Source organism: Ixodes scapularis, unplaced genomic scaffold (assembly GCF_016920785.2).
Source record: "Ixodes scapularis isolate PalLabHiFi unplaced genomic scaffold, ASM1692078v2 PGA_scaffold0__279_contigs__length_252992795, whole genome shotgun sequence".
NCBI lineage: Eukaryota > Metazoa > Arthropoda > Arachnida > Ixodida > Ixodidae > Ixodes > Ixodes scapularis.
In genome coordinates, this window is record NW_024609835.1 from 11,428,110 (window position 1) to 11,441,636 (window position 13,527).

General features: G+C 45.5%; 1 protein-coding gene across 4 annotated transcripts in view; it reads left to right on the forward strand.

Moving 5' to 3' along the window:
• The window catches only part of LOC120846867 (C2 domain-containing protein 2), a 170,554-nt gene that overhangs the window by 114,574 nt on the left and 42,453 nt on the right, over positions 1-13,527 (forward strand). For all 4 annotated transcript variants that reach the window (XM_042289321.1, XM_042289295.1, XM_042289301.1 and 1 more), the window contains exons 3-9: positions 1,935-2,054; positions 5,573-5,671; positions 9,318-9,491; positions 10,720-10,801; positions 11,617-11,725; positions 12,222-12,286; positions 12,714-12,841. In XM_042289321.1, the coding sequence (XP_042145255.1) occupies positions 1,935-2,054; positions 5,573-5,671; positions 9,318-9,491; positions 10,720-10,801; positions 11,617-11,725; positions 12,222-12,286; positions 12,714-12,841 (777 nt within the window). The remainder of the gene's footprint in view (positions 1-1,934; positions 2,055-5,572; positions 5,672-9,317; positions 9,492-10,719; positions 10,802-11,616; positions 11,726-12,221; positions 12,287-12,713; positions 12,842-13,527) is intronic.

Here is a 13,527-nt window from a genome sequence, read left to right on the forward strand (position 1 = left end):
GGCGCCGTCTATGGGTGGCCCTGGAATACTCGCGATTCTTTGTGTGTCAAGCTTGTGTGTCCCTCCCTCGTTATTATCACGCACACGATGTTTGTTCCGAGACGGAATGGGGCATACCTCCAAGAATTTGACCTTCTGTAGCCTTTCGTATCAGTCTTCTGAGCCGACTACAGGGTGATTCAGGGAGAGGCCAGGCTCTTTAGATCGACCGCAAAATTCGGTTTCTTAAAGGGGCCCTGCAATGACTTTTTGACTGGTTTTTAATTTGCACTGAACCTGAGCGTACTGAACGTAGTAACGTAATTCAACTTTTCTTTTCTCAAATTTCGCTTTATTTTAAAAGTTATAGGCAAATTAGAATTACAAAAACAAGCAAAAAATAACCTCCTTCATGACGTCGTAGGTCCTGGCTTGAGTAGCCTTGAACTAGAGGAGGAGTAGTGAGCTCATCGAGCGCTCACGGCTGCCGCACTCCGTGTCGACGGCTCGAGAGGGCGCCACTAAAGCACGTGTTGGATAGGCTGTATGAAGCGGGCGGCCAGGGCAGCTCGCATCGCATTTGCAGCGCGACTAAACACTAATTTGGCGTAACATTTCATTGGCCACAAACGACAGCAAACACGGGGTAAAGATCAGTTCAGAACGGGAGCCACTTCGCGCTCACGCACCGCCAAATGGCCAAATCGCCCGCAGGGCCCGCACCGAAGGCCTTCGGAACGCTCGGAACCGGTCGGATTCTCGAGCCGGTATACGACCACAGCGCCGCCGCGTACATCCGGGACCTTTCTACGCTCCTCGTTTGTCGTAGCCTCATCCCACTAGCCTTTCCTAGTATGCGCCGTTTTTTTCCGCCGCTTGGTGGCGGGTATGTCGACGGGTCATTACTCGTTTCCGTACTTTCTAAACTGCATTTGTTTTTTTTCTGATCTAAAATAGTGAACAAAAACTACTTTCATACATAATTGAAACGATTCGCGACACTTATATTTTGTATCTCGACTAAAAAAAAGCTCTTAGCGGCTTTGACCAGTGGCAAGCCCAGGACCAAATACGTCACATTTTGCGCGCTTTCGGTACTGCGGGTCGCCCTCGTCGGTGGAGGAGGTTTCCGCGTCGTCCGGTTAAAATATGACGCACTGATATTTAGTTACTCTCTCCGTGCCCGCTGGCTTGCCCCAACCCCAAGAGACGTGGAAACCGCAAAAAAGGTAGACGCTTAAATATGATTGCAGGGCCCCTTTAAGCGCTACGACTTTGTGCGGCGTTGCCCACAGATGGTGCATTTTTTTGTAAAATTTGAAAAAAAACGAACTTACCTGAGGAAAAAGTAAAGAAAGAAAAAGGCTTAGCTCCTATGGAAACGCAGCGAAGCCACCGGTCTTAAAACAACACGGCGCCGTTTCGCACGGGAAACTAGAGATGGCACAAGCGGTCGCGACGCCAACTGCCGCCAACGAACGAGCATACGACGCCTAGAGCCGGCGTCTTTAGCAGACAAGCAACTGCAGTTCCCTGTTGTTACCACGCCTGTTTTTGTCGCCGCCTGCGGAACGCGCGCCGCTTTTGAGTCGAAAAGATCGCGCGCTAAAGACGCCGGCTCTCGGCGCCGTATGCTCGTTCGTTGGGGTTGTTCGTTGCGCCATCTCTTGTCTCCCGTGCAAAACGGCGCCGTGTTGTTTGAAGACCGTCGGCGTCGCTGCGTTTCCATAGGAGCTAAGCCTTTTTCTTTCTTTACTTTTTCCTCAGGTAAGTTCGCTCTTTGCAAATTTTACAAAAAAAAAAAAAAAAAAGCATTATCTGTGGGAAATGCTGCACAAAGTCGTAGCGCGATAGGTTAAGAAACCGAATTTCGCGGTCGATTTAAAGAGCCTGGCCTCTCCTTGAATTACCGGGTAGGTTCAAAGACTGCCACCCTGTTTTTCCCGAATTTGCAGACGGTAACAACGGGCATCACCTGCGAACGAGTCATACTTGTGATAAAGGTGAAGAGGCCAAATGACGCTGACAAAGCGATGCATCGCTACAATCTTCTCGTCGAAAAGCTGAGTGGAAAGGTAAGACACCGCTAGTTCGCTACGGTCACTGGCGAGCTGAGGGCGCCAGGGAGGGGCTGCAGCTGTCCGGCCTCCGACGCGAGCTTCCTACCTCCGGCAATGCTTGGGCACCTGGTGCACTTCAAGCGTGCACGTGCCAGAGGCCTGTCGTTCGAAAAACCCGCCCTGTCATTCTCATTGGGTCAGTAACTATAAAAAAAAAAGAAGAAAAAAAGTAGAATAAAAAATGTATTTTTTTCTACAGTATTTAAATGGAACCTATGTTTTTTTCCCCTAAAATTTTCACGAAAAACTTTTTTTGTTGCAATATTTACGACGTTAGGTGCAGTTTTGGTGAAGTTCACCACCCGCTTTAGGTGTCCACAGCACGGTTGCCCCGCCCATGACTACTGGATTGGCTTCTGTTCGGCTGGACACGTTCACAAGTGTCTCCCTGTCGCGACGTCCGGTGCGTCTGCCGGATGACACCAGCTGCTAGTCGGTGTTATCATCGGCATCGTCTGCTTTTTTCTTGCGTCCAAGAAAGTGGTCCCTCGATTTCCGCCCGATGACGTCATACAAGTGTCATGCTGTCGCCAGTCGCAATCCTGGCGGCGTCCCAACAGCTGTGCTGTATGCGGCAGGCGCCTGTTCTTCTGCAGGTCGCTCTCCAGTGGCAGTTCAAGGGAACTTCGGCAGTCAGACGCCGTGACGACAGCGACACTCGCGCTCGGGTGTGCTACTCGCAGCTTCTCATTAGCATTTCTACGACTAATTGTCAGGATCGCGAGCGACATGCAACGGCATGACACTTCGGCTTTCGTGACGTGACTCCAAGACCCTTTTGTTGTATGGGCAGCATATATAGGACGCTAAACATACCAGTCGAAGACATTCTCCAGGCTACCACCCATGGAACGCCCGTAAGACGCAGCCACGAAAACGGTGCGTCTGCGTCCGCCATCGCTTGTGTCCGTCTGCTATCCCCCCCCCCCCCCCACCCCCCCTTTCCTCTCCTCTAAAACCGTTTGCGACGCTCGCAAGACGCAATCATGAAACGGCGTTCTAGCATGCACGAGTCAAGGTCTAACACAAGTCTGTCAGCGTCTGTCGATATGCGCTAAAAAACGACCAAAAGAACTAAAAAGAAAAAAAAAAGTCAGCAAAATAAATATAAAGATTTTTCAGATTTTCTGTCCGTGTTTCCTTCCATAGCGTCCGCGAGCAAGGTGGGTGAGCATCATGACGAACGATTGAAACGCTAAAAGCTTCTAGAGCTGCTACCTTCCAAAGGGAAACCACGAGACCTGGACAAACCTGGTTCGAGGCGAACACCCGATTTTTTCCCGCCAAGTGGCTCGCAATTCTTACCTGTGTAGGAATTACCTCTTGGTACTGAAACGACGGTCGCCATCCCAATGGTTCCACGATTCTCAAAGTAGGGAGGCCGCTTTTACGGGATCCGACACATTTATATTCAGCATCGAAACGCGCAAACGAACAAATCAAGCCAGTCAAAGCAAAATAGTTAACGTGGGACGCTAGGTTTACGCCAGTCTCACGACGAAAACAAGCACTTACACAGCGCTTCCGAAGGTGTCTACTTGCCCACAGTAGTTTGCTGTGAACTACGTCGGTTGAGTATATCTTCCTCTAAGCACCTGGGTTAACGCGAAACTACTCTTTCTCTCGTAAAAACAAGCAAATTCAGCGAGCTACGCTGTGTGAAACCACTCACCGCAAACGCCGGCAGCCAAGTTTCTTCGTTTGAAGGATAAACGGAAAAGACGATCTCGTGAAATTTTCGAAAGCAGCAATGATCCTGTTTTTCAAACTCAAAAGGAAAAGTCAAATAAGAAGACTGCCGTGGCTCAGAGAAACAATTCTATACAATGGACCATGCCACACATCAATCATCTCTCCAATAAATGAGAGCCGAGAAATGGAGCTTGGCTTGCTACTCTCCTGGACGGGGCTTAGAGCGTTCTACCTCGACCTAAATTGTTTCTAAAAACGTATAATTATTGAACAAAAAATTTGAAAAAACAAAAAACAAACAAACAGATGTGTGTTTTCAATAAGATCTTTAAAAATGTTTTGTTTCTTAGATATATGCCATTTTTACTCGGCTGCTGCCATCTTGAATGGTGAAACTTTCCATATGGGCGAAAACATTATTTCGCTCTTATCATGCTCTCAGAAAGTTTTCGCGTTTTGATATATATATATATATATATATATATATATATATATATATATATATATATATATATATTTATTTATTTATTTTAAAATGCCATTGTTTCTTGTTTGTCTTCATCTATAACTTTTACTTCTCCACGTTGAATTTTTTTTTATTTTCTTTTTGTCATCCATACTTAGGATTCTGCGTTTTCGAATAAACCTGAGACCCTCCCACCCTCTCTCCCCCTCTCTCTCTCTAAAAAAAAAAACACTTGTTGGTAAAATTTGTATTTATCCGATAAACTCCGAATTTCGATATCCCAAGGCAATAAAAAACGAATTAAGTATGCTTAGAATACAGGGGCAATGGTCCTGAGCAAATACGACCTTAGTTTCCTTTCAAATCGCCGATCATTGACAAAAAAATGGTCTTGCCGTTTATCTCGTCAAAGTTCATTCGGACGCATGTTATTGTATGCTTCTAGGTTACGACGACGGAAGCTACTGTTCCGGTTTCCAGTTCAGCCATACTATTTGTGCTTCTTCACCCTCTATTCCACCCTCTACCACTCCACCCCGCGCAGCCGCATGGTAGGCTGATGAAATGGGCTGGGGATGAAAACGAGCTTCCCACCGACTACCTGCAGGACTTGGGGGGTTTTAGCGGTGCTTATCGAAGCAGCCCTTGTTTGCAAGTCTTGTTGTTGGACAGATTAGTATTGTCAATAGCAAGACCGCCAACGCCAAATCCAGGCTCAAAATTATTATTCGTTACAAGTATTTTTTTTCTCATTTAGCACATTTTAACATTGTTCTTATGTGGGAATCAAACAAAAACAAATTCCGATAAATTCCGAATTTTTGGCAAAAAATCAACTCCGAAAACACGGAACCCTACACGAGTAAGCGAAAAAGGTCCACACACTTTGTGTCGGCATGCGATGGACTGAAGGTCGAAGCTACGGGCTGCCAGGTCCGATCGCAAGCCAGTGAGAAACCACCCGGTATATCGCTATGGCACGCATACCGTTTTGAGCAGGCTCGGGATTTAATCTGGCGGCCCGTAGCATTGGCTTATAGTCCATCGTACGCTGACACAAAATGTAGTGTTCATGGGGACCAGCTTTGGTTGTTTTTTTTGTTTTTTTAATTATTATTGCAAAGCAATGCATTCATTTCTTGACCCTCTAAAGGAAAGGCTGAGCTGTTTGACATCTTAACCCTGAAGAATCATATTTGTGGCTGTCTTGCTACGACAGTAAAGTGATTAAGTGAATTCTTAAGTTTTCTATAATCATTGCCCGAATGATAGCTGTGGTTTTACAGTTGTGAATTAGAGGGTGTCCGTATTTCAGCTCAAGGTCTGCTGCATCAGCACGGAGCAACTTTTCGTCGTGCGCTTCGTTCAGCGACCCGACATTAAGGTCTCCCTGCAGTCGGGAACTGGAGAAAACGTAAGCGTGTTTTCTTTATTGGCTTTTCCCTTTTTGTTTTGTTTTGACAATTTCCGAGTTTGTAGTTGTGGGCACTTGTAGAAGAATTAAGCATAAATGACGTTTGTTGGTAGTACGCTATGCATTGCACATCAGAATGATGAATATTTTAGCAAACTGCCGTAACTTGTTGTCAATGTTTCGTTAAGGAACTTGACTCTGAAGTAGACAAGGTCTCCTAGAGGTATGTCGGATGCCACTCTGAAAGTTTTTAAGTTCTCTCCACCAGCTTCGATAACCCCCAGGATGCACATCCCCATAATGGACTGTGTTGTAATTTCATTTACATATTTGTGAAAATGGGGTTTGCAGCGTGTACCTGTCTAACAAATATTTATATTACATGTCTTAATGAAAGTCCACAATGGTATAGTGCTCATACCTTATCCACAATGTCTCCACCAAATGTTGAGATAAAATAAGTAATGTTTTGAGGTAAGTTGGAGCGTAACAATGTAAAATTAAACTGAAAAAAAAAAAAAAAAACGGCCACACTAGGGTGTAGTAAGGTGAAACTTCCCTTCGTAAATAAATTTATTAGGCATGTGCACATAGTGGGTGTTGAGTTCGAAACGAATCTGAAGCGAATAGTGGTTTAGGCCAGATATCTTCGAAATGAATATCAAATATTATCTGCCAGTCGTTCACTACTTTCGCACCACATTTGAACGAAGACCCAGCTGAACTTGAGTCAGTTTTGATCTAACCATACGAGTTGTGTCTTCAGACGGTCGAATGCTTACATTGGGGTGGCAAGGAAACGACGGACTTGACGTGAAATATAACCTGCAGAGATGCCCCGCCATAGGCCAACGCGCTGTTTCCAAACAGGCCCTCACGAGGCGTGGGCAAAGGCGCACTTTCCGCGCGAGGTGTGGGCACTGCGCGTGCGCAGAAATCGCGTCAAGTGGAGCGTCTGCACATGTGCCCTGCTAATTGCAGCGCTACCGCAGCGGCTAGAGTTCCTCGATATGCTCCCCCGAAGGGGGAGCAGAGTTGCGCATTTGTTTTCCCCGCACCGCCACGCCGTTCTTCGCCGAGATCCATCACGCGAGGAGCAAAGCGTCCGGCGCCGTGCAAAAAAGCCACCTTTTTTACGGTCTGTCCGCCGACGTTTCTCGCGCCCCGGCGTATGTTCCCCTGCTTCCCGCCTCCTGTTTTCCATGCGCGGCGGAGTGCGCAGCGCCGCTATTCGCCAAATTTAGTCACGTGAGGAGCAAAGCATCCAGGGCGTGCGGGAAAAGCCGGCGCTACGGTCACTCGGCGAGGCTGAATGCGCAACTCTGCTACCGTAGGTAGCTATATACAGGAACTCTAGCATGGATGGATGGATGAATCCGGCTGAGCCCTTTGGATCGGGCGGTAGCTTACGCGACCTAGCCATTTTGTTTTACCATTTAAGCTTAGAATATTTAAATGTGAAATCTATATTCACTCCGCACTGCAAAGAAAGTGAGGCTATAAAACCCCCTTGCCATCAGTTAATAAGAAAATGCCCAATTTTCTCTCGCTTTCTGCCACCATTCACTTAATCTTTGCTCGGTAATCTCTACATTCTTGAAATCCACTCTCCCTTCGCTGTCTCTAAAGCCCAATGACTTTATTAAATCTATGTCTAATCGAGCATGGATGGATGGATGGATGAACCCGGCTGAGCCCTTTGGATCGGGCGGTAGCTTACGCCACCTAGCCATTTTGTTTTACCATTTCAGCTTAGAATATTTAAATGTGAAATCTATATTCACTCCGCAGTGCAAAGAAAGTGAGGCTATGAAACCCTCTTGCCATCAGTGAATAAGAAAATACCTAGTTTTCTCGGCGGTGTGACCTCAGCGCCGTCTATTGGTGTATTCGTAAACCTTCTTGCTATACGCTAGAGTCCTTTCTTCAATTTCGACTTTGAAGAAAAAAAAGAAAAGAAAATAAAAAAAAAAACATTTACGAATGATGCATGTTAGCTTTGAATAATTTATTGATACACCAGGCGCGAGCGTGCATCCTCCCGCTTTGGTGTTCCAAGTGTTGCTCGGGGCGCGTTAGCCCCGTTAAGCGCGCTTCTCACCGAGCACCCGTGCACTGCGGAGAAGCAACACCCACTGAGCTCGCTTTTGCGGGTGTTGCTTCTCCGCAGTGCACCGGTGCTCGATAAGAAGCGCGCTCAACGGGGCTAACCCGCCGCCCTAAACACTTCGAACAAAAAGACGGTAATCGCAGTTCATCTTCAAGTGAATATCGAATAGCGTATTATTCTAAACTAATACTTGAAAATTCCAATATTAGCGCTCTCCTAATATTTACACATGGGGTCGGTTGTTTTGCACCAGGAAATTTTCAAGAGCAGCTCTTTTGTCTTTTCAAAGGATTAGACAGAATATCCTTAGTTTTCGAATGACCAGTCAAAGTTTAGGAGGAAAGAAAGCTGGATTAACAGCGGTGGAGTTAATCTTTAAAAAAAGATATTAATGTTGCAGCTTAAATACATCTTTAAGGAGAACTTGAAGTTGATAGCCTGAGGAAGCAAATTTCTGGCTGGTAGTTTTGTCATGTACAGGTAAGAAATAGTATTTGGGACACTCACTCTGAAAACTTAAGACTACATTTAAAACTTCACAGTGTGTGCTTATACCAGTAATATTTGGTAATAATTCGGTAATAATTCTGTAATAACTAGCATATTAAATTTAGTAGTTTAAAAAGTCTTCAAGATAGCTTTTATTTATTTATTTATTTCCCGATACTGCTAGCGTCATCGAGACTGTAGCAAGTTTATGGCTTCCTATTCATTTTAGCAGAAGAGAAATTGGCGGAAAAAAATGTGTGCAAGTGAGCGAGAGAGGCAAGTAAATATGGGCATTCGATTCTGGGGTGGTATAGGACACAGCCATCTTTTGGTGCACAAATGGAGACGGGCAGCCTAATGTACAGGGACTGCGAGGTGGAAGCTCATGGTCGGTAGCAGAAGAACCACCTATCTCTCGCGCGTGATTATCTTGTCAGGGTGACATGGGGTCCCTACGACGTCTTGGGTCATAGGCTGCCGCATTATTTTTTATGTCTTCTCGGTTTGCTGCTTCTGAGGTTGATGACCTTTTTCTGCTCAACTTCCAGCAAGCCCAACTAAGGGGATTATTTGTCGCCAAAGGACAATCCCTTTCTTCTCGTTTCATTAAGGGAGGGGACCATCCTGTCAAGGGAAATGTTGATAGTAGTCGAAGAGCTCATGGAATGTGAACTGCATGCATATTATGTACTTGTTTGTGAAATGTGGCTGTGTATCAAAAGTGAAATTCATTTTTCATGCTTGATTAATATAAAGGGGTAATTTTAAGTACTATTAAGCCAAAGTGTTAATTTAAAGTACTATAATAAGCCAAAGTGAAGAAAACTATTTTCTGGTTCCTTTAATAGTTCCTGCCTTCTCCATTGCCTGCAATCGGTGCACTCCCGTATTTTGGATTCTGAAGGGGTCATTTTGGCATGTTTGACATAAATTTAGCAAACTAATGCAGAAATTAGACTTGTTACCCTGTACTTGTACGCAGGCGTGTTTGAGGTCAAGTGCGGATGTTTGAGGGGAGGGGTCCGTGCTTTTTTATTTTTTATTCAGAAGCCACATTCAGTCGATCAACGAGCTCTGGACGACATCATCCTCGAATCGGTGGTGGACGCTCTCTCGTACACCGTGACCGACCTCTCCTGCTCCGGCCAGAAGGACTTCCCCAACTTCAAGCACAGGGAGCCGGTCTCTGAGATCATTCAGCACACCCAGCTCGATCAAATGGTACGTTTTTGCAGGCATATTTACCGGACATGAAGCGAGAAAAATTAATAGTGTTTTTTGCTCGGACAAAAACGAGCTGCGCGTTGCCAAAGGCTTTGCCTCTGCTAGAATCTAGTGCGTGCAGGTTGGGATGAGGCGCAAAAGTTTCCGACCTTTGGGTTAGCGGAGTAAAAAGTTGGAAGAGAAAAACTGATATTACGTACAGGAGGGCACTGTTGAGCCACAGAATCTGATGAAGGTTTCTGCATCCCTCGGATGGCACCACTGTCGATGACAAGTAATAGAGAGCCTAGACTTAAGAGAGAGAGCAGCTCAAACCATGGAAGCCTTTGCTGTTTAATGGTGGACACCTCCTGTGCTGAATGGTTACAAGTGCACAGGCGCTGCGTTATTGCGTGGCAAGTAGAAAAGCGGGCGGAAAGGCGGAGACGCTTGCGAATGTTTGACACTTTTGACACCTCCTTGCAGGCCGTGTTGCAAACATAGCCCATAAACCACATGACTCTGATCGAGCAGTTGGAAATACTCTCAAATCTAGGCTTTAACGAGTGGACATGAATGAAGACAACTGCATCGATGTTCACATTCGCTTGTTACTGCTTGTCATTGACACTAGTGCCATCCGAGAGATACTGGGGAAAATGGAAGCATTTGTGGCTTTTGAGGACTGCACCATATGGAACCGCCTGCATATATTTACCGTAGAATACCGCGCATCCACCCATTCCACACTAAGCGCCCATTCCCAAATTCGTAGGATCTGAGAAAAAATGCGCAGTACATTGACATGTAAAATTGATGACCGGATAAGCGCTTATTCCCCATCGTTTTCACGATTATCTCTAAATTTTGAGTGGGCGTTTACCCAGTATTTTAAGGTATGTGCAATAAAACCTCTCTGTAGCAGAGACTGAAACTGTAGAGATATGGGTACAGTGAAGCAAAGCAATGTTTGCATACTACTAGCATATTTCAGGTACTGACCATAGTGAAGGTGCTTGTAGATTGTGTATTTCTCCTGATAAAACTGACTTTACTAGATGCTCTATTGTATTGAAACTCCTAGAAAGAAGTATGAAAACTGATTCTAAAACGAACAAACAAAGAGTTTGCAATTTTATTGGTCTATGAGGTTTGTTTTGCATATGCGTCTATTTTCACATTTCTATGATACTTACCTTTTACGGTTTGATAGCTCTTAAAACGGTGCTCTTCTGTGGTTTCTCAGAATTCGGTGCCTTCGCTGGCGAAGCATGACCAGCGGCTTTTGGTGAAGGTCATCAAGGCATCCAACTTGGCTGGCACAAAGGGTATGTAAGGTGTATCTTACTATGGTACAGAAGGGCATCCATAGCTCTTTATTTCATCCCGCATGGGCCCTGCACCAATCTTTGGCAAACTTTGGTGGCAAAAATGGAAGCTCGAGGGTTCCAAGAGCCATTGCCGATATATTTTTCTAAGTATGTAGCCAGACTTGCTTCCTAAAATGAACATTTGCATGGGCAGCTGCGGGGGTGGGGGGCAGGATGATGTCAGCTACCCCTACGGCTGGTCTTTGTAGTGCATGCATCTATTTCCATCTCTCTATGTCCTGCAATTCCGTGTAGATTATTGTTCTTTGCGAGAGAAAGCAATTACTTCTGAAAGTTCTTTTGAGCAATTCCACATGGTGTGCCATTTTGAAGCATTTATTTCGACTGAGAATAATTTTTTTTTTGTTGCTCTGTATGGAATATTTGATGATCAATAATGATTGGAGACGTTCAAGTTCACTACCGGTTGCCTGCATGCCTGTCTTAGCCACTACTGTTGACGCTTGATTATTAATTTTGTACTGGGACAAGTATTCTAGTCACAGATTGATGATTCTCTGTAGCTTTTCATTGAGTAGGTACGTTTGTCCTTTAGCCTTTCCACGAAACATTTGTGTTATCTATATGCTTCGGCGTGACAAACTTTGTCCGCTTGCAAGAGCCCAATGATCAAATGTGCCCACACTGTACACTGCGTTTTGGCCACTTTTAATCTGTAATGCTCATAAGTAAAAGACCCTGGACAGGAGTCTTTCTGTTGCCTTCTGAGCAGCCAAAAAGCAAATTTATAAAGTGGCTCTGTGTCCACCCAGGTTGCAAGGAGGTGTACTGCGTAGTGGAACTGGACGAGCCCCCGCACCGCTGCACCACGACCTCGGCCAAGGAGACGGCCAACCCGTTCTGGGATGAGCACTTCCTCTTGTGAGTCGCTGCCGGTCACCCGCTGGGCTCGCTTTCACTTGGTTCCAGCAGGTGGCTTCACAGTTCCAAACCCAAGTCCACTGTTTCAAATCCAGCTCGTACACTGTATCGTAATTGAACATTGCATGTTTTTTGTCATCAAACTTATGACATTGACTAATTAGTTTAAAGAATGAGTTGTTTTTGCTGACCCGGGGTTCTGACAATTTCCTCTGTCGAGTTGTCTCTTTTTTTTTTCTTACCTAATCTCGCTGCTTTGCATTCACCCACTTCTGTCCACAGTGTGGATATATTTCTCTTCTTGACAGATTGGGTTCTCACCAAAAAGCATGTAAAGTTCACACATGATGAGTTATCAGTGTTCCATTCCTCATGCTTTTTCTTCTGCCCTCTGTGCAAGGCACACATTTAGTGTCTGGTTCAAGCCCCATCTTTCCCATCCTCGGTTATGTTTACAAATCGACTGCTGATGATTCCGTCGTGACCTGCTTTTCAGCACCCTCGACCAAAATTCGTCGGAGGTGCTCTTTGAGCTCTACGACAAAAGCAAGCCTGCCGGGGGTGAGTGGATTTTTGACGGATAATTTTATAAAGCTAGTAGATGACAGTGGGGATAGCTGGGTCGATCTATTAGGAAGGCGAGACAATATATATTTTATGCGTTTATTTGTTCATCGAAAAGTGTAAAAACCCAAAGATATCTGCACTCTTGTTTTTCTGGATCACTGCAGAAAGTTTTGTTCATATCTAGGCTCTCCCCCACTCGACTCCACTGATGCCTGGACTCATAATCTGTTGCAAGTAATTTGAAACAGGAAATCAAACAGCCTGCGACATATATTTATCGTGGCGTATCGGAGACTCGAAACTCGATTTACTTGTAGCCTCCACATAAATCTGCTTTCTCCGGATGACACGGATTATAGGAGTTTGCCAGTGACGCCCCATGCTGACTGCACTGCTCTTCCGCTTACTTCTTTTCCTCCAGAAAACTTCCTCGGCCTTGGCATTGTGGGCATCAGCGAGCTCAGGCGGGTGCCGAGTCAGCGCCAGATCATCACCCTGCAGTCGCGGCCTCTGGAGTACGACAACATCACTGGCTCCCTAACTGTAGAGGTGAGTGCCTCTCCTTCTTGCTCCAGGGGTCCGATTTTGATCAAGGGGAGAGCAAGAGCGTTCTCGGCTGCCGATTGGACGTGGCACCACAGATCAAGCGTAGTCAACCAACGAGATATATTTTACTTTTTTGCGAGTTCAACAATTAGGAAATATTTTGGTTGGGACGTCTCGCCAACTTACAAATAGCGTAAGGGGTATGACTGCCTTTGATGTACTTGTCCTTAGTACTCCTTCATCAAATAAGTGGCAGCTGGTGTACAGCAGTAGAAGAACCTGAGAGTTACAAACGAACCGCACATTGTTAATGACTCTGAACGTGAAATAGCAAACACTCACATAGTCTTCTTTCAGCCTCACTTCGCCAGGGCTCTCTGTTCGTAGCAGACGATACACTTTTTTCTAGTCTGTTAGCACACAATATGCGGCATTTTCTTGTTTTATTTCCCTCTGCGAATGGTGCTTCCTACCGAACAAACTGCGTTCTTCGCTTCCATAACCGACAAACAGTCTGCAAACGCTATCTTTGTTCACCTTGCGAGAAGTGAATTAGATCTCGCTCTCGCGGTTTCCAAAATCGGATCCCAGGTGCGCTGCTGCACATTGTGTCAAAAGGGCCTTTGAGAAGGTGGGCTTGCATGCCTTGATTTTAAAGGGGTGCTGAAACAAAATTGTAGCACTCGTTT